Below are 27,456 nucleotides of genomic sequence, written 5' to 3' on the forward strand. Positions count from 1 at the left end.
GGACGCCGTGACCTTCTGGAGCAGGTTGTGATCTCACTCGCTGTGCAAGCGGCAGCAACAGACACCTTTAGCATGCCGTGTACCGTGTTACCGTTACGGTTACCAGAGTACCGGAAGCCCGCCTACCACCGGTGAGCACGCGCTGATTGGTCCCGATGCTGCAGGCGCACGCGTAGCTGCCGGGTACGTGTCGCCATCTGGCGACGTCAAGGAGATTTGCGCATGCTCATTGGCTGCGCACGAGATTAGGGTACTCCGGGATCGGTAACGGAAACACAGTACACGGTATGCTAAAGGTGTCTAATGTCCAAGAGCACTCGCTGATAAGAATAGACCCAGAAGTGCCGACGATGTTCATTAACCATAAGAGGTTTCACAGCCTTCAGAAATTATTATTCTAGCTTTCAACACTGCATTTTTCGTTGCAGGTTCAGCAAGTTCGATCGACTGCGGCTGAAGGTTCTTCATCAACTGAGAGGTTAGATCAAATCCCCACTCTTAGCAGGCTTGTCTACAAAGTAAGGCTCCAGCTAAGCAGAAGTTAGAGCCTCTGTTGTATGTTATAATCTTCTTTTACACCGAAAGTTACGCCGAAATGATTTCAGGATTTGTGGTGTCATCTGTTATAAAACATTATTAAACCTACCGGCTACAGTCTTATCGCTGTACAAAACGCCACATAAAAAAATATCTCGCTGCTCTATCACTGTTGACGTGTACTACTCCGTGAAGCCTAACGATAAACGGGGTCATGTCCGTGCTGTTATGAAAATAATAATAACAAACTGCATGTTTTTGTCGTATTGGTCTAAGCATATTTTCTAAGCTAGTGGTGCGAGCCAGCAGTTAATCCACCATGCCGCTAGATTAACCAACCCGATGGCTTTTCTCTGGAGAAATCCTACCCGAAACTTCCCAAGGGAGGTTTTATAATGATGTCACGGATGAATAGTCAGCTGGGCTAATGACGTCATGCATGAGTGGCCAACTGGGTGGTGAGCGGGGAAAACACCGATGGCCTAATCGAACGCAGTTTGCTCGCAAAAATAGGCTCGCAACCCATAAAACGCACTGAAAGTCGTCTAAGTCTAAACTGCAGCCTGTGGGAGAAAATTAACGATGTGATAAGTCTACTGTACCGTGGATCAACTATTATAAAAAAAACGTAAAGGAAAAGTCGTTTAATTTAGTCATAAGCTGCGAACAAACAATCTGGAGTGCAGATTGCATATTCCATGGTGACTAAAATCCCGTTGTTATTTTCTTTTGTTTACATGAAAGAAAATAATCTGCCGCCCCTTTTGACGAGTGCTTTCTCATCGCAGACATCTTAGAGAAGGCGCCGTACAAGGTTGAAGGCCAAAATGTCACGGACCAAGTGGTGCTTGCTTATCACTGCTGTACCAACGAATGTAAGTTCCTTTATACAATATCTCTTCTGTCCAAGTTTGTTGTCTGCTTTTGGGCGCAAAAAACGCAGTTGGCCGAAATACTACCTTCTGATAAAAACCGAGAAAGGTTGCTTTCCGTATGTCATGTCTGGGCAGTTTAATGCAACGATACGAGTGCAAGGGAATAACGCAAGTAATATATGAACGCCGGAAGCGCACAGGACTTGCTCCGGAAAGTTATCATCATCATCAGCCTGAGTACGCCCACTACGGGACAAAGTCCTCTCCATATCTCTACAGTTAACCCTCTCCTGTGCCATCTGCGGCCACCTTACACTCACAAACTTTTTTAGGCTCGGGCAAGTATTAGTGTACAAATACAGCGCAACAACCAAGTCACTGCCTTGTTTCTAATAGTTGGCATTGCAGGGACGTTAAAGGAGATGGTTTATAAATCCAGCCCCCGTGCTGTATAGCGACCTATAAGGAAACTAACGTGTGTCGGTCGTCTTCGCCCATCAGCCATCAGTGAGGAGACCAAGTACGCGGCACTGCGCACCATGCTCAGTGGCGTCGGTGTCCACGACTGGCCTCGGCCCCTAGGTTGGCTCGATGCGCCCTCCTGGGAGGAGCTGTTCGTGCACGCCTACACCAAGACGGGGCTCAGCTTCATCATGGCCACGGGAGTGGGCGTCGACCTCAAGAACACTTCCGTCTACGTCATCAGCGTGAGTGCATCTTGCATGTCTTGCTGCATGCGTGCCTCGAATTGGAATTACTACGCAAATGCCTCGTAGTTTAGCAGCAAGAAATCTTGTTTTTTGCACCAAATGGTTAGAAGCGTTCTCTTAGCCTAGAACCTCACTTTTTAGAGCAAATGAAGGGCTAGTTGGTCGCAACACCACACTAATCCATGGTGTTATGTGCTTCGTTATCAATCCTTTTGCGCTGGCCTTTCTGTGATTAGCTCTGCTACTCATTTGTCAGGCACGGCTAAATGCTGAATACCAAAGAAAGCTCGTCGTTTTTCCCGGATCACTTGAATCAGTAATGAATGAGTCGTGCACCATCGTAGACGGCAGGAGCAGCGACAGAAGCCTTAAGGACTTTGGTTTGGTTTATGGGGTTTAACGTCCCAAAGCGACTAAGGCTATGAGAGACGCCGTAGTGGAGGGCTCCGGAAATTTCGACCACCTGGGGTTCTTTAACGTGCACTGACATCGCACAGTACACGGGCCTCCAGAATTTCTCCTCCAAAGAAATTCTAGCCGCCGCGGCCGGGATCGAACCCGCGTCTTTTGGGTCAGCAGCCGAGCACCATAACCGCTGAGCCACCGCGGCGGCCTTAAGGACTTTGTTTGCTCGGTATTCTCATTTACGAACCATCGGATGCTCAAAAAGTGTCTAGGATCCAGTGTGGTGATATCGGCATCTTTTCAACCGTATGCTGCTCCGTATCGCGTGAAGATACTGACGAATATCATTATCCGTGGCACTATAAGCAGGAGCAGCGACAGAAGCCTAAAAGACTTTGTTTGCTAGGTATTCGCACTTACCAACCATAGGAGGCACAGTTGGGGCCTAGTATCTAGTCCGGTGATATCGGCATCTTTTCATCTGTGTACAGCCCCGTGTCTCGTGAAGACACCGACGAATGTCATGTTCCACGGCACTATAAGCGAATCCTTTGGAAACAATAGAAAAAATCTTGGACACAGTAAGCGCACATATTTCGGGCGCACTAATGCACAGATTTCAATTATGAACTTTCAGCAATCGATTAGCATTAACCAGAATGCAGATATGGCTACAAAGTATAAAGCTATACAGCTTTCTCATAATCCATTTCCAGGAATTAGGGACAAGAGCTTCTAATTCAATTGCCTTGGCAGCCATGACGTGGCTTATGACATTGAACATTAAAAAATAGCACGTTAACAACGTTGACGACATACGCGACGTAAGAGGAAAGGAGAATGGTCGAGTGGCTCCAGAACAGTACGTCACATGCCGCTGGGCGTAGCGTGACTTGCTGAGAGCTGTCCCAAGTTCCTAGTAATGTTCGCCAATTGAAGAAAACTTTGTCCTGGTCCAGGGTGGTGGCGGTGGTGAAACTTTATTACCAGCGGATATAAGCGACACGAAGTCGCCCCCCGCTTAAACGGCGGCCTTGGGCAGCGGTGGCGTCTTCACCAAGCTGGAGGAGCTTGATCTGTGTCCCCAGGTCGGGGCTGAGCAACAGAGCCTCCCAATGAGCAGAGTCGGTAATGAATCGACTCGTGGGTAGGGACTGCGGGCAGTTTCAGATAATATGATTTAGATCGGCTTTCGCATCACAATTTTTGCATTTGTCTGAGTAGAGCCCTTCCGAATAGAAACTACACAATTGGGGATTTGGATAGGTGTTAGGTTGACAAAACTTTCTTCGAAAGGGACAAAACTTTCTTCAACAGCGATGCTTCTGAGAAATATTTGTAGCTTTCCTTCATATTCGTACTGCTGCGTTCAGGTGTATGAATTTCTACTCCCAAATAGAAATGTGCCCCACCTAGAAGTTCATTCTTAAATACGGTATATACTGTTGAATTTACCAATTATACGAAAAGTGCAAACTGGCTCGTCGTGTCCATACAATTCATTTGGTGCTGGTATTCCGCCCACTTCACGGGACGCATAACACTAACTCTGCAGATGATCGTGTGTACAAAGAGCGAGTGACGTCGATACGTACTTATACGCCTGCTGCGAGTTGGTGTCATCGACTTTCCAACTAAGTCGCCTTCTATACTGCTTGCAGTTCGATCAACCCGGCTTCGGCATCGGTCGGAACCAGCTCATCAACATGACCACGCCCAACAACGAGCCCATCGTCAGGGCCTACAAGAAGTACATGGCGGGAACGATTCATTTCATGCAGCCGAGCCTTAGCGCAAGCTCCATCGATGCCATCGTCGAGGACATCATCAACTTCGAGTCACAACTTGCAAGGGTAAGTAGATGGGCCACCGGGGTGGAAATTTGGGCTAGTCGATACTGATCCGTACCATAAGAGTAGCGCAAAAAAAGGACGACGGAGCTACTCTTATGGTATGGGCCACCTGGGTCAGGCATTCTTGGTTGTTGGTGCAGATGACATATTTAGCGTCCATCGCTAATGGCACCGATGATTTTAGCTAAAGGCGAGTGAGACTTCAGGCACTTGTTTTAACCCTGTGGCTGTCTTCCATCCCTTTTTACGTCTATTTTCTTTGGCAACGTTTCATAAAATCGACTTCAGGGGTTGGTACCGGTAAAGTCAAAATATATGTACTATACGCATCACGTTTACGTGATGCTTATTCTTGGACTAAATACTGGAAATTATTGTAGCGCTGCGTCGCGACCCGATCGCCTTTTAATGTTACCAGTTGACTGAACATGAACATTCCCACATATCTTCCAACATTTTAGGCCATTGACTAGCGTGACTGCGTCAAAGCAATTTTTCTACCGCAAACTTTTACTAAGGTCAGTATGTATATATAATGGGTAACTACTTGGGAATAATAATTCGCAAATTGAGGTTTAGTAAAACTGGTTTTAAAATGTATCGCCGCCACGTTATATGTCCAGCCACGTATTGCCGACTGAAAACCGCGAAAAATGTGCAAAGTTTTACGAAAAAATAATAAAAATACGAATAAATTTTTTATCCTGTCGCCACCGGTCTGAAACATAAAATGAGGCCACACGAGCACGGTGTACTAAGTACACATCTGTGGAGTGAATACGACGACCATACCTCGAGCCACTGCACCGGTGCTTCCATTGAATAAATGCGGCCACAGGTAGCCTTGACGGCGACCTCGATGAATTAAATGTTTTCGCTGCCTCGGCCGGAACGCAGCCTGAAAGTGAAAGGACTTGCTGACCAAACAACCGATTGCAGTATGCACTATTCATTTCTGTAAACTTCATGCCTTGGCACCAAACAAACTCTATTTGTTTTCCCTGTCTCGATAATACTTCCACAAATTTCCACCGACAGGCTCCACATTGAAGTGGGTGCTGCGTGATGAACAAGACTTCTTCCGGTTATGCGCATCCAAAATGGGAGTTTCGTAACAATAACGGGTTTGAGTATATATACTCCCGCTCAGTGTCATTTTGGCTTGCGTAACTCCGCTAAAAATATTGATAATTTTTTCAGCGCTTCATCACGGATGCGCTATCGTGACAAGTTGGACGTGACGCAATGTTTACTTCAATAAGTTATGAAGTGGCTAATGCGCCTCACAAGCCTTGACCCCTGCAGGCGGTCGAGCGTGTATTTTTTTCCTGCGTGAACCAGCATGCTCACTCAGAGGAGGAAGTGTGGTCAGTTAATCAAAGGCGGTGAAGCTGAAGGAGAGGAAGGTTTGTTGGAACTGCTCAAGGATGTCATTATGCCGCTTGAACCCCCCTTCCGGAATCTTGTCGTAGCTGGGTGCAAAGAAATAACTGACAAAAGCGCAAACGACTGAAATAAAAGAAGAAACAAAGCAGAGAGGCTTCCTACGAAGAGCGGTAAGATAAGCATTTGCCAATTCCCTTGCAGCGCACGAGATCCCCAGAAGATCGACGAGTCTTCGACACCATGTACAACCGCCGGACGATTGCCAACTTGAGTGCGGAGTTCCCACAGGCAAGCGGGTTTTCTTTCTTCGTATTTCGAAATGTTTCGCTTAAAAGACTTGTAAGAGATTAAAAGAGAGACGAAAGTTATCTCCGATTCTTTTGGCCGCTCCGCTCACATTACTGGATATTTCGAATGCACTAAGCCCGTCTAAAGGGATTTAAAGCGACGAATATGACGTCAAAGTTTTCTACGATAGCTTTCTACAAGGGGGCAAAGGTGGTTTATTTTTTATTCGTGAGGTGTTAAGCGGCAAGTAAAGCACAAAAGAGTTTCCGGGTTGTTATCGCATCTTTTTTTTACTGAAAATGAGAGTACATCGTCTTGTCTTTCTTTTCTTTGTTTTTCGAATCTGAGATCCAGGGAAGAAACGCAATTTCGTAGTGCCAGGTTTACAGCAGCACCGCTTGATCGTGATCACGTTAAGTTATATTTGGACGAATGTAGCCGGTTACCACGTTCCTAGGGCGTGCCTTCCAAGTGTTACGAAATAGATAGTTCTGTTCATCCCGGATCTTGTTTATTAATGCTCGAGTGAAGGCGAATTTGAATTATCACCTTTCTTCTCTTTGGCGTGCATTTTAATAATGCGAGCCTAATGTCTCTCAAGATGCTACTGAGATAACGCCTCTTTACTGGTCCCAAAAGTGAGTTCCGAACTTTCTCACAAACATGTATTCATTAAACTGTCATTTCGATATGCTTTAGCGAAAATTTCTGACGTGGAATTGATTTAGAAGAAAAGAATAATTGTCATTTGAGTCAGCCTGAGCCAGGCAGCACTTAGGGGAATTATCTTTATTCGAAGAGTGCTACAAGCCATGCCTGTTAGAAATAAAACTACCATCCTGAGAATTTATTATGAGCAGGACAACCAGGCGACTATAAAACACCGATACCTGTCAGCATTTGCAATTTCCCACTGAGGATGCGATTGACAAAAGCCCTGCCGTTGTCACGTGGAATGAATGCGAAGGCGTCAAAGCTTCAAACCGTATAACTGGAACCGTTTGTGATTGTGACTGCTTTTTGTATTTTTAGGTGGACTGGCTGAATATACTGAACAGAATTTTCGAGCCCCTCAATCTCACCCTGACGGAAGAGGAAGACGTTGTCATGAGAGAGCCGGAATACTACAACTCTACTCTAGACTTCCTCAAGACAGTTGAAGGGTGAGCCCAAATAGGATGTCATGATGTCAAATTTACAACATATTAACAACCTATAAACGAAATAGGTTTTAGTAGTTTTTATTGCAAAATAAGCGTACACACAATTGTGAAGCCCGAACCTATATCTCTGTCCTACAAAATCTAAATCTAAGAAGCGTGAGGCAATTTCTTTTTACTCAACGTCATAGATTTGTGCCACTATACTAATATCTTCTCATCCCCGTTAACTATAATCCGTTGCCCCTCTTCCGGAGAGAATAACAACAGACTTTTTATTCAGCTGAGGAATGATTTACTGGATTTTCCGAATTTTCAAGGCCGCGTAGTCATAACAAGCAGATATTTCCCTTTACTGAAGAGCCCTACGATTTCATAAAATCTAGACAATGTTACCGTAATGCAAACTGAGTGGCACGTGCAAATTAAGAGTCAACATTAACCAGGCAATTCAGATAGTATTCCAGCATCAATTACTTCTTTACGCACCTATCTAGGCAGACAACCCTTAACAAAGTGAACATATGTTCAGTGGGGAGACTAAGTCTGCATAGTCAACGTTTCGATAAGAGGACGTCTTCGTCTAGGCAAAACGTTCACATATCCAACAATTCTGGACGAAAACATTTTTTTAATAGGAAAGCGTTGATGAACGCATTTTTTTTTATTTTGTAAGCCTACACTACAACAATCAATATATCCGCAGATTTCCCATGACATGGATTGCATTTTTTTTTTGCTCTTAACGTTTCTGCTGTCGTGAAAAACGTTCCCCGTTGGTTTTCTATACCAGTCTTAACCGCTAGATGGAATTGAGTGATAGAAATATTTAAAAAAAAAACATTTCGCTACGCTTAGGAAGAATGGCTTGTTGCCTTCAGTATTTCCTTAACAGCAGCTTATAATATTAAAATATTTAAAATTTTTGTCCAAGAATGCTGCACATGTCGTTGGCGGATCTAAATAGGACCTTCGCTCCGAGGAGGAAGGTCCAGTGAGGAGGAGGAGGATGGAATGTTAGAGAAGTGGTAGGGTGGGGATCGTGATTATTAAAATTTGTTGTCGAGGCAGGGTGGCAGCTAAGGAGGGTTAGACCGGTTGACCTGACAAACCGTGACAAGAAATACGCCAGCTCAACAGAAAGGAATCCCGGTGGTTGAAAGGGTGGAGAGGTAGCGAACGTTGACTTGAAAGGCTTTGTATCCAGGCATGGAGAGCTGTCTGGGCCATGTGGCATGGTAGGTACAGGTTGGATTCACGTAGAAAAGATGGAATAAAGCCATAACGTAGCAGATCCACATCAAATGCAATTCCTTGACTGACAGCTAAAAGAACACAGCGAAACTGGGTAGTCCAGCGTACCTTTAGTGTAGCATGGTTTCTTGGTCGTACGTTCCTCTTTTCCTAAGAAAGAAAATCGCCTGTCTTCAGCTGGGTTTTTCAACTTTAAATTTGTGAAATGTCAAGTTTGCAATCGTGCATCTTTAGATTCGCAGCCCGCATGCCCTGCAAAATTGGCCAAAGTTCCGGGTCAGCTCGACTGCCGGCCAATCGTTTTAAAAATTTCTGCACTCTGCCTACACCGCAGGTCGACCATCTACAACTACGTGGGATGGCGACTCATGCAGAACTTTGGACCGACGTCGTCCAAACTCCTGCGTAAGATGGAGTTCGAGTTTGTGCGCGTAGTGCAAGGCGTGGAGAAGATCCTGCCCATCTGGCAGCGCTGTATCGGAAGCATCAGCGCACTGCTCGACCATCCCATGGGGAGGCTGTACATAGACAAGGAATTCAGCCCTCAGGCGAAGGAAGACGTAAGTTTAAAGAACCCAAGCTCAGTGCTCTGCTTGTAAATGACCAGTTTCGTATATTACCCTTACAAAAATGATCTATAGAAAGTCTATATAGACTTCTTATTAACTCTATTGACTTCCTATACATATTGCTTTTTGTCTATTCATAGTCTATAGACCATCTATAGACAGAAGTCTACTAAAAGTGTATGGCCATAAATCTACAGATTGTCTATAGACTGTCTACGGCATTTGTATTGCCTATAGACTTTTCTCTATAGACAGTCTATACACGTTATTGACAGAAGTCTACAGACACTCTATAGACTGTCTAAAACTTTTTTGTAAGGGAAGGCAGATCCACCAACGCGAAAGTGGTACATAACGCAAAAAATCTGTCGATTATGCCGGCCGGGAAGCTGCTCAGTCCAAGGTCAATTTATCTCATCGTTGGCTGAGGACAACAGCACACTTACTAGCGGGAAATCTAGAATACATGCAAAAGGCATTCTTGGCAGCTAAATACCGTACCTCATCCATGCAAACTTTTATCTCGAGGCATGCAATTAAAGCGGTTGCCTTTCCCTCTTCCGACCGTAAAGAGGGTGAGGAGCCTGGACTCTATGGCACCCCTGGCAACATTTAGCATAGAAAGGATCCTCGATGCACCAAGGTTTTTTCTGAAACCGGTTCCCCGGAAGCCGCTGAAGTGTCGTACCACTGCGGGATCTTTATGTGTGGAGCCTTGCCATGAGTCCGGTAGGCAATGCAAATGTCTCCGGGAAGAGTCGACTTGGGATTCTTTAAACCTGTGAGGTGTGTTTCAAAAAAGCTTGTGCATATCATTTCGTCCCATCATTAGTTCAAGGCATGGCCACGCCAACTCTTACTGATGCAACAATCATTCTACTGCTTGCTGTATCTTCTTGCTCTTTTTAGCATTTGCCGAAGCCGATGCTAAATGTTTAATGTCTTGGCTTAAGTTAAAGAGCCTTCTACTCGCGTTTTTTGCGGGTTAGAAACAAAGAGCGAAAACAAAACGGTGAACTTCATCTGAAATATTCAGATACGCAACACTGGAAGCAAGGAAGGGTGGCTTACCAGATCTGACAGAACTTTAGTCCACGTGAATGACTTTTCAAAATTGCGTTTGCATTATGCTCATGCTGCCGCTTCACAGCAGCTGTTTAAGTGCGTGGCTTTCATACTCAGATGTACTTTACAGTACATTCAAAAAGGCTGCAATGAAGCTTAATTGATTCTTCTTTACCACCTCCTCTTTCAGATGGATTCACTTGTGAGCGACTTGAAAGTGGCCTTTAGCGCCTTGCTGCAACAGAACGACTGGATGGATGGCTACACAAAAGATCAAGCTGCGAATAAGGTGCATACATTTTATACTTATTTTTATATCGCAAGGAGATGAAAGCTTTAAAGATTTAATTTATCTACCTGCATGCCATTATATGTTCAGTCGTCCGATAAACTACTTCTTCTCATACCCACATTGTTTTGCAATAATCAGTACCCTTCATTTCAAAGCTATGCATAATGTTCAACCGGAGACGAGATAAGGGGTCGTGATGACAAATGCACATAAGGTAGGCATTAAACTGTGTGATATGCAATAGTTATTTTAGTTTAATTAGTTTCCCAAATTAACATTCATGTGTAAGTGGACAAACAGCTTTTTAAAGCATCATTAGAGCAATCTGCTGTGCAAGGCGGTTTACTGCACCATTTCTGTAAACACTTTCAAGCCGCAAACATTTTAATAGCAGCTTTTAACTGCGCCTCTACTTTGATCGCAAGCAAAGTTGCTGCATTTAGCACTCCAGAATCACTACTGCCTCTAGTGGGTCGCATATTTGTTTCGGCTCGAATAGTTTAACATTCTAAAAAAAACAGCGTTGTGACGTTATTTTTACATTCTCCTCTCGTGAATTTAATTGTTGGAGTTCGAAGCACAGAAAAAAAAAGCTGTTGCGTTTACGAAGACGGATAGAATACTAAACAATTACCTTTTATCAAACACCTAACAACATCATTACTTTGTTTTTTCAGCTGAATGCCATTGTCGACAACATCGCTTACCCTAGCTGGCTCAAGAACAATACCTACCTCAACAGTCGCTACGACCTCGTGAGTACATTCCTTTCCTAAGTATGATCTCAGCGCGCAAGCTTTCCAGCAAAAACACGCGCGGGTTCTGCCAGATTATCCGGTTTGGGCTAATACTAACCGAAGGAACTTTCTCTCTTTAGATTTACTTAACTTCTACTGACTTAGCCTATCGAATTCCTACTATACACAGTCGCTTTGGGACGTTAAACCCCATAAACCAACCAACCAACATAAATCAACTTGCTCTAACGACGTTCTGCGGACGACAGCAACAGTTGAGCTCATATTTTGCACGGAAGCAGATGAAACTCCCTCAGTGCGTTTTGATTTTAGGCTTAATTTCGGCTGCGTTTCTTACTCATTGACTGTCTTTATCACGCGTCGCAACTTTTGGTTGTTTTGTTAAAAAGCGTGCTCCATAATACAAGACACCTTACAACGAGCATTCGCGTGGCCTTCACGAACGCCATCGCTTACGGCATTTGATAAAACACTGAGATAAGGCTACTAAATTTTGCGCGCCTTTCTTTTCTTCCCACAGATTAAGAAAATCGTTCCGGGAACTCCGTTCCTAAACGTGTACCTAAACGTCCGTTACAACGGCATGCTCAAGAGGCTTGAGAAGCTTCGAAAGACCTTCAACAGAAGTGAGGAGTAAGCCTTTTTTGTGTGCCTCTTCGCTAGTCAACAACGCGTGACAAAGGTCTGTTCCAACATTGAGAAATCAAGTTTTTCATCTAATGAAAGTCTTGAAGGGCCAAACAAGAATTCCGTCTGTTACTGAAGCAAACTTCGCCCTGCATTTATTTTGGAAGGTGCCCGTCGAATTGACCTTATTTGTAGAATCTAATTAAAATATCTTCGGGGTAGGAACTTTGTGGTCGTGTAAAAATAATGAATATCGGCGCAAGCAAAACATCTATGTGTGAAACCTATATTCATCTCAGGAGACATCGCACTGTTGGGAATGGCTTTCAAAGTCAACTACATCTGAAATGTAGCAGATGTGAGTATAGCTTACACACAGCAGCTTCCGGCAAGATTACGTTGCGCTTATTCCGAATATCTCAAGGCACTGACAGCGACAATATTGTACGTAGGCTATAAATATATATCGTATCAAAAGTCGCTGTCGGATGTTATAACTTCAGTTTCCACTTTAACATGCTGGGAAATAAGAATGTTATCTAGGCGGGTTGCGTGACCCAGGTGTGCCTTGTCGTAAGCGCTTTTGCGATTGTTTAGGCGCTATCTTTGTACTATCGCAATGGAAATAAACGCGAACAGAGCGATGTCTGGGCGCTCCACTGTTTGCATTTATTTTCGTCACGATTTTACTTCGGTGGTAGCAAAAAATAAGCTAGAGTTTCCTGCGATGATTTCTACCCTTATAAAAATGCTCTATAGACAGTGAATATACTTCTATTAGACTCCATTGCCTTCCTATAGATATTTATTTATGTCTATTCATGGTCTATAGACAGACAAAAGTCTACTGAAAATGTATGGCCATAAATCTATAGATTGTCTATAGACTGTATATAGCATTTGTATTGAATATAGACTGTTCTCTAGGATTTGTCTGCACAGTGTCTATGGACTTTGTGGACACAAGTCTACGGACAGTCTATAGGCTGATTAAAAAGTTTTTTTTTTTTTGTAAGTGTAGGACGACTCTAGCGTATTTTTTTCTCACCCAGGTAAAAGCGCGTTCAAAATAAATTCGAAAAGCGAAGCGCATTTGCGCCGCGTTGTTCGCATTTCTTTCCGTCGCGATAGAAGGACCAAAAGTCGGAAAGCCTTGTTCACTGGCGCACCATGCCTTTGGAAGGAGAGCGAGAGAGAAGGCACCTTATTTGGTAGACGTCAGTCGTCATTCAGTTAGGGCTAGCGAATGTCCTTGCTTGCGTGCTGAGAGAACCCCAGCAATCGGTGGTGCCGTGACCGTAACCATGCGCAGGGAGTCACAAAAACGGAACCTTTTTTCACTGGGATTTGGTTAACTCTGACCCGGCAGCAATACAAAAATATAAAACTAGGGCTGCTTTCTTTTCTTGACAAAGTTGCGTGCACAGTGCTACGTTACACGCTCTAGCAAAGAGCTGCGGATAAGTTTGGAGAAATCTGGGCTTCTTTGACTTGGAAATAAATCTCTGTGGACGAGTGTTTTTTTCTTCTTAGGCCTTCGTCGAAATGGCCCCGCTGCTTCTGGGAATAGAGGCTGTGAATTCCTGAGCAAAACGCTGTTGACGCGGAGACTTACCGGCAGGCGCTATGCGCTGCTGCTTCCCTGATATCTTGGAGCTTCTTACTAAACCGACCTTCACGAGTTCCATTTTCTTCGTCCACTAAAATAGCCGAACACTCTGCGTGTGATTGTAAAAACCTTCAAGTATACTTTTGTTTTGTTGCTGTTAAAGTTTATGCGAAGAACGGTGTTCTTTCTAACATTTCATGGTTGTTTAGGTAATGTATATTTCACTCGGCACGAGGAAAACAAAAAAAAATGATCTTTTAACCTTGACCACGCGTTCCACGGGACAAGAAAGCTGCCCGGTTTCATTAAGCGCGTGTAGCTGTGCACCGTCCGAATATGTTCATTTATGGGCCAATTGTATTTTATTCTGCTATACTTTCCCCGCAATGCTGGCACTTCAGTACTGCGCTGTCACTGTGTACTCTCTTTCGCGCTCTCTCCTGAACGTTTTACTTGTCTGTAAAAGTGCGGCGTAGACTCTGTCACAATATCAACAATTTTATCTTGCCAGAGGAACACTATTTTAGCACCACTGGATGTAGGCTACTTATCACCTTTATCTGGTTTGCTTCAGTAGCGGCCAGCGCGACATTTTTGTTTTTTTTTTCAACTACAGCGGCGCTCTGTCAAGCTGCCGAGTCATAAATACGTTAGATGATCAATAATCCCCTTATACCGCGAGGCCAGAGTCTGCCGTATTTTCTGAAGCAGGGTCGTTCGGGAATTCCTGGCGCCGTCTTCATTATCAGCCATGACGGGGTTGTAACATACCGTCGTCACTAAAAACAAGACTCCATGTTCGTCAGTCAGATGCCAGCAACGACGATGAATACTTTCGGGGCAAAATTTTCGGAATTCTGGCTTTTCAACTTTTATCCCATGTGGAATTACATCTCACTGTTTCTTTTTCTCTGCAGGTATGTTGGATCAGCAGTCGTGAACGCCTTCTACAATCGTGTCGCTAACTCCATAGGTAAGTACACATGCACAAGCCCGCTTATTTACCGGCATCGAATTATTTACTGAGGCTTCTATGACAGGAGTAGCAGTGTAAATACGAGCTTCAGTCCTGCAGGATATTACACGCAATGATAGATGGCTACGTCATGTGCTAGAGCATAATGTATTTCTTGCGGGAAAGGGGAGGGGGGGTTAGGTTAAGGGCAGGTTTAGACTGTAGAACTGGTGTTTTGGGCAAATACCAAAAATATTTTCGAATGGTTAAGGCGGAAGAATAAAATATTAATATTCACGATGACAATACTTAAGAGCGAGATAATTCTTTACAAGGAAAGGAGAGGTTTGACTCTGTCAACGACGGCGCGGCCCTGAGAGGAATTAAACTTGTCCAAACAGTCAAGTACCTAGAAAATCCGCTCCGATCCACTATACAGCACACACCGTTCGCAGTTTGATGCTCTCAATAATTTTTGTTAGCTTGCACTATTTTTATCTTTTTGCCATGCGACTTCGCTTCACGTCCCTCCGATTAGCTGCCTACAGATTTCCCTGATAACATTTCAAGATATCAACTATTGATTCCCTTGACGGAAATAACACGGAGAAAAAGTAGTTCATCCGTAATTTCAAAATAAGGTTGCAGGTGCCCAGTTTCTAAAAAAACACAACGTGCATGTACGCTCGCTAGTTAATTTACTCGCCTCCTCGAAAACGAAAAATAAATTTTAATGATCCGTTGGAGAGGTCAATCAAGCAAAGCTAATTTTGGAGACAACATGACTCCAAGAATTACACAAATATGAAAGAATGGCGATGTTCCCGTTGATGTAAGAGAACGTGTAGAAAAAATCACTTCATGTGTAAAAAAGAAAGCATTACGAGCTGCGATGACTGTGGTGCCTTGAGTGCTTATAGCGAATGCAAGAGAATCTTTGAACCAATTGTATCTCACCGTTGAACTGGAATCATTAAAGAACTGCGCCGTACTTTCTGACATCTAAGTCCACGATTTACTTGTTTTCCCTTTCAGCATTTCCGGCTGGCATCTTACAGAGTCCTTTCTATGGCTATGGCCTACCCCCGTAAGTTTTTTTGATGTCACTAATTGTTTTACGAAGTACGTGTTGCAGAAAAAAACTCAGCTACATTATTTTCGCATGAAAGCTTTATTATTTATTGAAAATTGTGCGGCACATGTTCATTACCCATGCCCAATTACAACAATACTACGTTTATACTACATGACTACTTCATATATACTACACTACTGGGAAGGAAGGGAAGGGAAAACTTTATTTACACTAATGGTTTTTCCTGCGGTTTGGGGGCCTCTTCAGAGACGTCTTGGTTCTACCCCTGGGAAAAATATTTTGTTGAACAGACCGGAGAAAGACAAACAGTTTACGATAGGCGGCAAAGTACTGGAAGTGATAAGATAATACATTTATCTAGGGGAAGTATATAGTGACCACAGATCCAAATCATGGTATTGAATGGCGAGAACAAAATTGTCATGGAATGGATTTTGTATGTACAGCTTCCTTCGACAAAAAGGAAACAAAGCTTGAGCATTATTAATGATCACTCCTAATAAAGTGACAACCGCACATTTTTTCCGTTTTATAATAGTTTGTCTCTTGACATGTAGTATCCAACAGTTATTTTCAACTCTACTAAAAAAATAACCAAAAAAAGTTCATGTTTTTCTGTGGACTGGTTATATCCTTTAATGCTGGAGGGACCTGAACTCACAGGTGAAGAATAGAAGCTTCCGAACAGACACACAGATACCCCTTTAATAGGAAAGTACGTGATACCTGCGCCGTGCCAGTACTGACCTACGACGGAGTAGCTGTAACTTGTAGGCAAACAAAATGCTTAATAACGAATTACACATTATGGAGCGATTTACAGGTAGGTAAAACGGGTGAGTTAAAGTGAGTTAATGATAGCCTTGCTGAGGTTACGGTTACGGAGAGCAGGTAAGCGATGGCCACTTAAGGTGACGGAGTGGATTCTAAAGGGAAACGAAACGTATCAGGGAGCGGTGGAGAGGAAGATATATGGATGAGATAAGCAAGTTTTTAGGGTTAAATTGGCCTCAACAGGCACAGGACATGGTTAATCGGAGAGATATCAAAGAGGCCTTCGTATTGGAACCGACGTATTTGGGCTCTTGATAATGATACTGCCATTCATGAACTTCATGCAAGAATTCTTTCAAACATTTTGGTCAATCGTTTCCCTCTGACTGACTTGCAGCTCCGTCAACATGGGCGCCATCGGCTCCATCATCGGTCACGAGATAACTCACGGCTTTGACGACGCAGGTGAGGTGAAATTCATAGATGATTTCCCTGCGGTCATTTGGGACTACCACGAGCATAGCGCCCAAGTTTTCCGCATGCGCGATAGAGACTGCGATAATACAGGGTATTTCTTTCGAAGAGGCTCCCAGGTGCGCGGGCCGTTTTGAATGATAGCCGCTATGAATCACTCCACAGCTTGGAAACAGACCGTGGTAGGTCACTACTCACTGGCGAAAAGTGACTGCTAGACCTCTAGCTTGTATACCTGAACGCATATACCGGATTGAAATAATGGTGAATTGTGTGTGTCCGTGAAACCAGAGCTGGTATGAGGTATCGGTACAACCTCTACGTCAGTGCGCACGCGCAAAACCGACAGCGACGACCGCTTTTCCTGGTCGTGGCCCTCTCTCCAAACTTGGACTGTGTGTGCATAGTAAATCACCTACGACAGCCCATCCTGTTTTCTATATTCTACGCAACTGCGTATAACCACTAAAACCGAAGCGACTGAAATATTCTTTCCGGGCCCAGAGTTTATTGAAGACGACTCCTGGATTTCCTGTGCATAAGCTACCGCCAACATAAATGACGCCTGAATTGTTTCGAAAAGGAACACTCAGTCGGTGCTGCCTTAGGTTTTCCTCATCCCATAAATACAGGACGGCAGTGAGCGTAAAAGGACTCAAGTTTCTGCTTTTTACTCCGTTTAGCTCACTGTTGACAGCTTTTAGTTCTGCACAAAAATGACGATTTCATTCTAGAATAAGCAATAACGCCGTTTTTTCTTCAATGAGACACCGTCATTTGCTGTTTATGAAGATGTATATAACACAAAAAACGAAAGCGAGGTTTCCTGTTCGTTTTTATAGCGTCTAAAGCGCAAGCCATATCATGGAGGCGGATACATGATAGCCTATTCCAATCGACGATTCAGAGCAGCTCGCCGAATCCGTGAAAGTGCAAGACATGCATCACGATCCAATCAGAACTCAGGATCTGAATCCAAGTCTCCCATTGAAACACTCCTCTGTTTTGCGGAGCAAGAAAACTTGCCCCAGATAGCCGGTTACAAATAGAGTACATTTCTGAGCGAAATGAACTTTAATTCAGTGTGTGCTACAGTTTGTATCGCCATCTGCTACTTGTTTGCAATGCAGGAAACTGTTGTCTTTGCGTGTGTTGTCGCAGGTAGCCAATTCGACCACGAAGGCAATCTCCGCAACTGGTGGACCCACGTCACGAGGCAAAAGTTCCTCGACCGCGCAAAGTGCTTCATTGAACAGTACGGCACCATCATGGACCCTCAGGCGGGAATGAATGTAGGTCTTGCGTTCTGAACGACAAACATTTCATGCTTTTCCTCTTCAACCGTGTGAGCTGACATTCATGCGCTTCATTTTCTTAAAGCTCGGTTTCTTGACGTTAGAGTCTTATTTATGTCAGTATGACGTTGAAAATAGCCGGAAGGAAATGACCAGGAATAGAGGACGCTGCTCTAACTACCGGCTGGAGTTTTTATTGTGCGGGAAGCAATATTTTTGCTAAAATAACAGGAATAACATAAAGAACAACTCAAAACTAAATGGCAGAAAGAAGTAAAAATTTCTCACAGCCTTCTGTGCTTCAGAATGCCGGGCATTCAAGATAGATACAGTTGCCGTAGGCGCAGCCTGTCAGAAGTACTGCGAGGCTGCATTGCATTTAACTGCAGCGTGCTCCTTCATAGTTTGAAGGTGCTAATTCAACTGGTTCACTTGCTCATGCATATTCAACAGCACTATATTCGGATACAACTTAAGTCTGCAGTGAAGCGCCGCCCACATTCATGACCGCCGCACAGAATTCCTCCACAACAAAAAGTAGTCCGTTGTTAAAACTTGTCTTCTTACTTAACCAAGAAGCTAATCACAAGAAAATAAATTATAACCTCTAGAATTTTGATACCAGGTTTGTTTATTATAGCCAAACATTCAAAAGTTGATTTCATTTACTACTGTGATTGACCAGCGGAGTTATACAGGACGTCTGGGTCCGTGGCCCAGTGTTAGCAACTGCTGTTTCTTTTTAAGTTGTATCCTACTATAATAAAGTGTATGCTAAGCTAAGAGACCATTGCAGTCCTCACCGGAAGTGACGTTGGGTCACGCGTTGGCGCCTGTGTTGCTGCCCGGGTGCAGTGCAAGGTTTTAAATTATGACCTCCTTATACAAGTGTATACTAATTAATGGCGATAACATGTCGTGGTTCACAAAGACTAAGATGCTTTTCCTTTCTAGCTATTTATTTTGTTTAGGAACACGCCGTTCATTGCTTTTTTTTTCTTTTCCTCCCTTTGTATTTAGCTTAATGGAATCAACACGCAAGGAGAGAACATTGCAGACAATGGCGGCATACGAGAAGCTTTCCGGGTGAGTAAGAAGTGTACACAATCTCGCCTTTTATAGCAGTGTATTAGCCAAAAGATTGTTACAGTTGTTTACATTTGGATTTATGGGGAATGCATGAATAGACTAAAAAACTACCACTGCGCTGGTAGGATTGAGATTTGTTGGACTGAAGAACAGTTGAAATTATAGTAGCGAATACGATCTCAAACATGATGTATAATCTTCAAAGACCTGCGTTAAGAATTAAGAAAAGTGGGAAACTGTGACAGTTTTGAAGCTACGTATTCCGAATACAATTCTACAAGAAAGACATGCACATAAATTTCTTTTCTGTGGGCGGAATGTGCTGTCGTCGATTTTGAGCTAAGCAAGCGACATTTTCAATTGTATTTACTACATAAAAATTCATTGTTTCCAGGAGATTTGCTTCTGCGTAATTCCAAAGCGAACAAAGCTGGCTTGATAGAAATGTAGACTAAATTTTCTCTAGATACTTGATATCGACATCATCCTTTGAAGAATTTCTGCATGCTAGCGCTGAGACCATTGTTTTCTAAATCACCCTATCTTCAGTGGCGGCTTTGCCACTTCTGAGAGGGCACCTTTAGTTTTCAATTAAAGTTCGACGACTCAGAATAACAAAAGTTTCTCGTCACATGCAGTATAAAATACTTTCGTGTTCTTTGCAGCTGTCTCCTACCTTATTCTTTGCATTTTTTTTAAGAAACCACAGTACGCTTCATAACCTTTCTCATGCATCCAAACTCTTTTCTATTTTTCCACCTATTTCTCTTAATACCATAAATAACCTGATAAAATGAAAACGGTACAATAGATTCACGTCTGCGAAGAGAACGACTCGAGAAAAGGTTAAAATTCTGGCCGATAAGACAACGCAGTGATGCAAATAATAAAAATTGCGTGTTTGGCAGGTATAGTCATCTTCAAGTAGTGCACACACACACACAAAAATGAGATATAAATTGCCACTGCCAACGCAGCGAGAAAGAATCTACGAACTCCCAATTTATATCAAACGGAGAGCGTTGAAAGGCTAGGGTTGGTCGATATTTTTCCGGATCGGCCGACTATGACGTGCTTCACTACCCCATGTGCTTCTTTAGAGAGGAAAAATCGATCAATCAAAAGAAATTTTATTTTAGGACGGCTGCATTTCTTTTCCACTTCGTGGTGCGTATTTACCAAGCACCAGTTTCCATCTCCCCACTGCGAGCGCTTGTGATTTCATCCTATGCCTCGCCCCTTAATTATTTGCTTCTTACCAGTTGTATAAATAGCCCAGTCTGGGAGGCAGGTAACGAAGCTGGTAGTGCAGCTGCTCAGAGCTTGGAGCATTCGCGAGTTAGACATGAGATGAGGATGCAGTGTTGCTTGACGTTTCACGCAACGTGCTTCTCAATTATTTCCTGCAGGCATATCGCATCAGCCTGGCCAAGCTGGGAAAACCAAATGGCATAGCTCTGCCGGGCCTCGAACGCTTCACCAGTGACCAGATGTTCTTCATCTCCACAGCAACGGTAAGCCTTTTAATTTTTTGATCACCAGGAGAATTCCGGCCTATAGGGCAAGACCGCCTCAACCCACTGACGAATGGGAGAAAAAAAAGTAAAAGAAGTGAGATTTGTACAGCAATATATATTAAGATATTATTTCTGATTCGGCCTGTTTTGCTTCTTAAAGAGGATGTCATTACAACGAGAGGAGATCATGGAAACGTAGTTATAAACACGATTTTGCTCTAAAGCTTACAACAAAACACGTCACTGGTGGCTCTTATTTCCTTCAGGACTTGTAATGCCATCACATCTTCCATCCTCGTAGAAACGAAGATTTCTGCTGTTACCCAAGTACAATCGTACCTGGATTAAGTCTGGAAAGCATTAAAATGAATGGAACTTCATTATACCGTTCGGCGATATATGAGGGCCAATCAAGACCTGTTGTAAGTTTGTCTGACCTGGCCATCTATGCTGGCCTTGTGTGAATGAAAGTATTTAAAAAGAGAAACCAAAGCTTCCCTTGTTTTTTCAAATTCAAATTCAAATTGAGTTTATTTCCGTCCAAAACAACGTTTTGCTAGTATAACAATGCTGCCGAACTTGACAGGCGCGCGAAGAGCATGGATGCACACGCATCTGTGCTCAAATGCACTCTGGGCAAGTATACTACAACGACTCCGTTTCAAACAAATTCCACTTTAACTTAATTTTGCTGCTTGTGGCTGACTGAAGCGAAACAACACCTCGCTTTCACTGTGCACAATTCTTAGCACATGAATAAAAGGGGTGTAAGAGATATATTAACGCATAAATCAGGCGAAACAATTCCATTCCACTACTACGTGATACCGCACCCCAAATGCACGGTTGCTCTTATTTTCAGCAGGTTCTAACAAAGATTATTTTTTTGTTTACTAGAGAAACAGGTACTTACCAAGCTAGTGAGAACGAATTTCATCAAAACGGCAGCGAATATATTTTGATTAACTAATGAACTAAGTTAAAAACAAAATTATTGTAAATGACTTACTTCAGTGGGAAATGCCATTTATCGACAAATTCAACCACTGTAACGCAGACAGCATCGGTAGGTGCAGCTTACAGAGGCTACCTTTTCAATGGTGGCACTATAGCTTCGCTGCGTATTTAAAAAAACAAAAAAGATATAGCTTCGCAGTGAAGCATAGGGCCAGAACATTGAAATGAGCACATGATGGCCCCTCCTATCGACCGGCTTAAACGGGGCACACTCGACATAAACTCCTTTGCAGCTGACGGACCTAGCACGTGCGTGGCCTGTACTGTACAGGCAGCAGCTGCGTACAAGCGTATCACACGTTGCGGCAGAACGGTCTCAAAAAGAAGTGACTGAACCCCCCCTCCACGCTCCTCCTTTCACAAGTTTCCTGGCGGTGCGATCACGGTGCAGTTAGTAGTGCCCGTAACCAATTAAACAGTTACTGCGCCTTTGCTTTCTTCGCAAACAATTCTAATTTTTTTGCAAATTTCTTTTTCAACTGTGTGGCGATTTTACTAGTGTACATGTCAGTTTTGGTCAAATGTTTAGGGGAATCCCCCAAGGTGGAGTAAATTTGTAATAAGGGAGTAATTACTCATTGGCATCCACCTAAGCGCAGCCATACGGCTACGAAGGAAAGCTCTACAGCTTTCTCAGAAACTTCGTAGTTAAAGAAAAATTCGTCCTGGTCCGGCGTTCGAACCCGGGACCAACGCTTCACCGAAGCAGTCGCTCTACCAACTGAGCTAACCGGGACGGCAAGCTTATGGTAGGGCGAGAGCGAATTGATCAATAACTCGAAGTGGGAACAGTGTTGGTCAAAGCTGTTGGAGAAAGCTGTATAGCTTTCCTTTGTAGCCGTATGGCTGCGCTTGGGTGGATGCCAATGAGTAATTACTCCCTTATTACATGTCAGTTTTCAAGCACAGATTACAAACTATTGAGCAATACTGCATGCGAGAGATCAAGCTTTAAGGACCGCTGATTAGAAGATTCTGTATACTGCTGGGGCACGCGGTACGCGATAGATACCGCAATCGTTGATGCGCTTTAAGAGATGCTAAATAAACGTGCTCAGACAAATCGTTGCCTGTTCTTGTTTGCAGGCATGGTGCACCAACATGAGGACGCAAGAACTGAAGAACGACATCCAGTACGACACGCACAGTCCATCAAAATACAGGTAACCTTCACCAAGCCCTCACCGGACCCTGATCCCCTCACCTTTACTTTCTATGCTTTGTCGTTTGCATGACATATAATGTAACCAGGAAATTTTAATCGGGGTTTCTTGTGGCTTATAAAAGTTTAAGTTAACACAGCACCCATTTATTCTTCGCAGCGGACCTTACCAGACCGTACAGCCTCTACCAAAACAAAATCAGCGCGCCCACACTACTGTGTTTCTGCTAAAACTTCGCATCTGAATGGCTAAAACAGACTCTAGGGCGAGTTCGTAATTCCTGACTGGAGACAGTTCGAAAAAGACGGGGACGTGGGCACAAAGACGTGTTCTTCCCACGTCCCCCTCTTTTTCGCGCTGTCTCCAGTCAAGGACTACCAACTCGACCAAGCGTCTTTTCTAGCCAGTTTCATTTCGAGTAGATCGGGCCCTTTTAACTGTATGTACATAAAAAAAAAGAGAGCGTCCGTCTTTGTGCCTTTCCCACGTCCCCTTCTTATTCGAGCTGTCTACAGTCTTCGTATCTCATAGGTTCCGCGTACCTTGCGATGTCAATATGACAATGTGCCGACCAACAAAAAATTGATTGCGCGCTAGCTGCACTGTGCATTCAGCCCACGCACAGATTACACTAGCTACACGTACTATAGTGATGCATCCTTTTAGTGAGGCAAAGGTACGCTTCTGGCCTATCATTTGGTGTACTCGTTTTCATTTCCCTTCATTTGCAACGCCAGGAAGAGAAAAATCTTCCGCACAGGAACTGATTCTAATTAGGTGCTGGAAACCATGAACACCGAGGAACTGGATCTTCGTTCCAGTGCAGTGCGCATGCATATGAGTTAAAGTTACGTACATACATCCTACTTTATCATGTTCACCGGCCATCAGTTAAACATTTCCTGTCCAAGTAAACGTTTGTGCATTCGCAGTCTTTGTTATTTAGGGGGCGCGATCAGCATGATGATAGGCTTTGAAGTCGTTTTTGTGCCTCTAAACAAAAGAGCATAAAGGAACCAGCAGTGTGCTCCAACTTGCGAGCCGTTCAAAGCAGAAGGAAGTCAGCCTAATCAAATTATTAAAGCGACATAGTTAAGAGTCCCGCGTAGCTCAAAAAATTGCCGACCTCACTTTGGAAATTCTAAAGTGTGCTTGGCGAAAGCCTTGTGGTCAACCCACTATCGCTTCCCCGAACCGCTTGGCGCGGAATCACTGGGCTGCTTCGGATTCATGCGTCTCACTCACTCGACTGCAACGAGACGTCTGGTGAAGGAGCGGCGGTGCAGCTCCCACCGCTGACGCGCGCGCGCTCGTTCTACCGCTACTGTGTGACGTCACGCTTGCTATGCACAGCTGCGCCCCCCACCGGCACGCCGGTTGCTAAGGTGGGGTGGAGGCCACAGTTGGCACGATTCCAGCGCACGGGCGGACACTGCGAGCATGGACGGACACCGCTAGCAGGAGCCATTAAAGGCTTTCGCCTTAAAACCCGGCGTCGTAGATGGCGTTGGCTAAAGCCGTTGGCGTTGGTGCGCCGAGAACATCGGGACTGGTCAGAAGGGTCATGACGTCACAATCACGTCACTTTGTGTGGGCAATTCAAACACCCTACACCGATCGCAGTGAACAATAGGGATGACGTCACTACACAATTCCGCGTTGGTCTACGGGGTCGTGACATCCTTCCACCGCCATTATGCTATGCCTGTCCAGAAAAAAAAAGCAACTGCGCTGAGAAGAAAAACAGGGAGGTATTCTCAATCACATTCTATAGAAGAAATGCGATTGCATTTAGGAGCCAACTTCTAAATTTTGGGAGGTCCTCACATTTTCAATCTTGTTAAAACACAACCATGTTAAAATGCAGCTCCTGCAACGAACGTGTTCGTAAATTTTAAGCCTTTTGGGGTTCCCTCTTCAAACGCGCGCCCACACGCACACACGCGCTAAGAGGTTGATCCTCGCGGCGTCTCTCAAGAGGGATAACGCCATTGCGTAGTACGTTCGGAATCTTGGCGCACGCTACTTGAGCACAGTTAAGCAGATTTATTTTCGGGAGGCTTACCGCCGTGGTGGCTGCGATGGCGGCGAATGCATAAGCTCTCACAACCTCTTGGCACACGAATGCTAACCTACCCCTCCTCCTCCTCTTTGTACGGCGTGCGCATGTGAGTATTTATTTATAAGCGTACTACATGCTCCAAGGTGAGCCCCAGGCAGCGAATCCGTGCGTCGATTTTTTTCAACATTCGCTCTCTCGCTCGGTGATCTGAGAGGGCGCTTGGATTGCAAGCCACCGCCACGAGAGAATACGGAGCAACGCAATCCGCAACCAATCCTTCGTTAATGAGATGTCCGCCGTGTATCTCCCCTGTGCCTCCAACCCCCCCCCCCCCCCCCCCCCCCCCGTCCTCCCATTTCCCCGAGAAACCATTTCGTTTCCGTTTTGTTCTGGACTTCGCAATGCGAAATTTCTGACCTCGGCTTCTGAGCGGCTTAAAATTCCCCCGTGCGCGGCAAATGGGACGAAGTTGGCACGATTCAAAGCCCAGCAATGCCCGGTGGGCGTCCGTAAATCCACCAGGATAAGGGAGAGGGTGCCTGTGTTTATTCGGACAGGAAAGTTTTAGAGTGGGCGGATATAGAAGCCGACTGCCTGGGCGCATGCAATATCTGTCGTCGGAAAGTGTTATAAGTAGCGCTTTGCAAGAGGGAAGGTGCTTAACAGCGGGGCCGTGTTGTACAATTCCGAGTAACATTTGGTGGTACTCGTGCGTGTCCTGTGAAGTAGACGATAACCCGTTAAGGTTTCCATGCGACACTGATTGTCCTTGAAGCTCACTACCACGGACGGTTCACGTAGTCTGCCTTACATTTTGGTAGCACTGCAGCGGAAGCAGAAAAGTTGCTACAATGCCAAATACCAAAACTCATTTCATTATTGTCCTGCCATCGACTGATGTCCTACTGCATGGATACTGTGCCCTTTTCTTATTTATAGAATGTGGCGTGTATATATATTCTCAACTTTGTCATCTGTTACCTGTTTCGTTCGTTCTTCCTTTGTCCGCGTTTTTTTTTTGCCAGTAACCTACTAAGGAATAATTTAGCAGATGTGTATTCACCTGTTTCTTTACACTGTTGGCCTAATTCATTGTTTATGCCCTAAGTAAAAATTTGTAGCACTTTCCCTTTACAGATCTTAACCTAAGGACCTCCTCCTCTTTTAAAAAGGGGCAATGAATTTGCACGACCCTTGGATATAAAATCATTCTGATACTAAGAACGGGCACTGGCTTGCTCCTGTTATTGCGTCAATACTGGTAAACCGGCGGGGATAGCTTTCAGACCGGTTTTACCGCATTGCAAGACAGTATCCGTTACTTAATGCCTGTTTTGAAATCAAATAAATTACGTTTGAGCACGTGAATGTTAAGTTTACAACTGACCAGAAACAATAAAATGAAAACCCTTCGCCACCTTGCTTTTTCCTTTTCGGTTTGACGAGAAAATATAAGATAGAGTCTCATTTGTATGTTACGCGCATGTCTGAAAGACCAAGGTGTCCATGTAAAGGTTGAGGTATTTCATGCTTTTTAATGACATTTCAAAGTTGCAGTCGTACCCGATTACTATGCATTGGGTAATGCCTGCTCTTGCGACTGCCTTCCCTTTTAAACTAACTGCTCCCTCAGCCCGTCAGAGCATTTTACAGTTTGTGCGCCAGCTGGAAACAAATGCAAGATATAGTGGCTCTGTTAGGGCAGCTTTTGCATGTCGGCTTTGGTACATGTCCCGTCACGTTCGACGTTGCTCACGTTCTTTTTCTATCCGACTGCAGGGTTAACATCCCCATGGGCAACTTGGTCGAGTTCTCGCACGCCTTCGGGTGCCCCGAAGGAACACCCTTGAACCTCACTCACAAGTGCATCCTGTGGTGAACAAGGCCGTGACCAGCGGCCAACCAAGAACCATCGCTTTACCGGGGGATCCAGGCAGGAGGCACTCCACGAAGACCCCCTTCACGAGCCACTGACAGAGCGCATATTTCGAACGCGGTTGTACGGAGAGTCCGGGGCCCACAAACAAAAAAAAAAGAAGAAAACGAACAAGTAAACGTGGCCCCCGGCTCTTCAAGCAACGTCTACGTGTGACCCGCGCAGCTCATACCACACACAACTCGAAGGCCATAACTCTTGTACATACGCGCGCGCTTTCACTCGACTTCATGTTGTTGTCCAGTCGTCGCGAGAACCCTTACCGCTGTACGCAGTCACACCGCAGAACGACATCAAGAAGAGAATCTCGACACGAGAAAGTTGTTTCTTTTTTCATTTTTCGTGCCTTTGTTTCTCAGTGTGTGTTTTTGTAAAAAGCAAATGGAAATGAAGAATGTGTACATAATGCGTTTCCTTCATCTTTGGTTTTCTCGTCGTCTTTTTTACTGCGTTCAAATTTAGGTTAGGCGCAATAAACTTTCTAGCTTTCTTTCATGCCCAACAAGTTTGGACGACACCACTTTTGAGCTTTAAACCATTTATGAATGCATTTTTTTTATATAATGTGATTTCACTATAACAATCAATATATCGGCGGATAACCCTACGGCAGTCTTGCATTTTTTGTTTCTATTAACGTTATTGCTGGTGTCAAAAGCATTCCCCATTTGTTTATACAGAGTTTTTTAA

General features: G+C 44.2%; 1 protein-coding gene across 2 annotated transcripts in view; it reads left to right on the forward strand.

Annotated features, from left to right (window-relative positions):
• Positions 1 to 27,172, forward strand: part of LOC149363645 (neprilysin-1-like) — a 100,238-nt gene extending 73,066 nt beyond the window's left edge. For both annotated transcript variants that reach the window (XM_089573613.1, XM_089573612.1), the window contains exons 5-22: positions 429 to 478; positions 1,326 to 1,412; positions 1,914 to 2,119; positions 4,189 to 4,380; positions 5,968 to 6,054; positions 7,087 to 7,217; positions 8,803 to 9,028; positions 10,293 to 10,391; positions 11,072 to 11,149; positions 11,673 to 11,785; positions 14,306 to 14,361; positions 15,379 to 15,430; positions 16,611 to 16,678; positions 17,849 to 17,979; positions 19,003 to 19,068; positions 20,481 to 20,585; positions 22,692 to 22,768; positions 26,610 to 27,172. In XM_089573613.1, the coding sequence (XP_089429739.1) occupies positions 429 to 478; positions 1,326 to 1,412; positions 1,914 to 2,119; positions 4,189 to 4,380; positions 5,968 to 6,054; positions 7,087 to 7,217; positions 8,803 to 9,028; positions 10,293 to 10,391; positions 11,072 to 11,149; positions 11,673 to 11,785; positions 14,306 to 14,361; positions 15,379 to 15,430; positions 16,611 to 16,678; positions 17,849 to 17,979; positions 19,003 to 19,068; positions 20,481 to 20,585; positions 22,692 to 22,768; positions 26,610 to 26,709 (1,924 nt within the window). In that variant the 3' untranslated portion in view covers positions 26,710 to 27,172. The remainder of the gene's footprint in view (positions 1 to 428; positions 479 to 1,325; positions 1,413 to 1,913; positions 2,120 to 4,188; positions 4,381 to 5,967; positions 6,055 to 7,086; positions 7,218 to 8,802; positions 9,029 to 10,292; positions 10,392 to 11,071; positions 11,150 to 11,672; positions 11,786 to 14,305; positions 14,362 to 15,378; positions 15,431 to 16,610; positions 16,679 to 17,848; positions 17,980 to 19,002; positions 19,069 to 20,480; positions 20,586 to 22,691; positions 22,769 to 26,609) is intronic.
• Positions 27,173 to 27,456: the final 284 nt, after the last annotated feature.

This window comes from Amblyomma mixtum, chromosome 2 (genome assembly GCF_055824585.1).
Source record: "Amblyomma mixtum isolate Tamu chromosome 2, ASM5582458v1, whole genome shotgun sequence".
Taxonomy (NCBI): Eukaryota; Metazoa; Arthropoda; class Arachnida; order Ixodida; family Ixodidae; genus Amblyomma; species Amblyomma mixtum.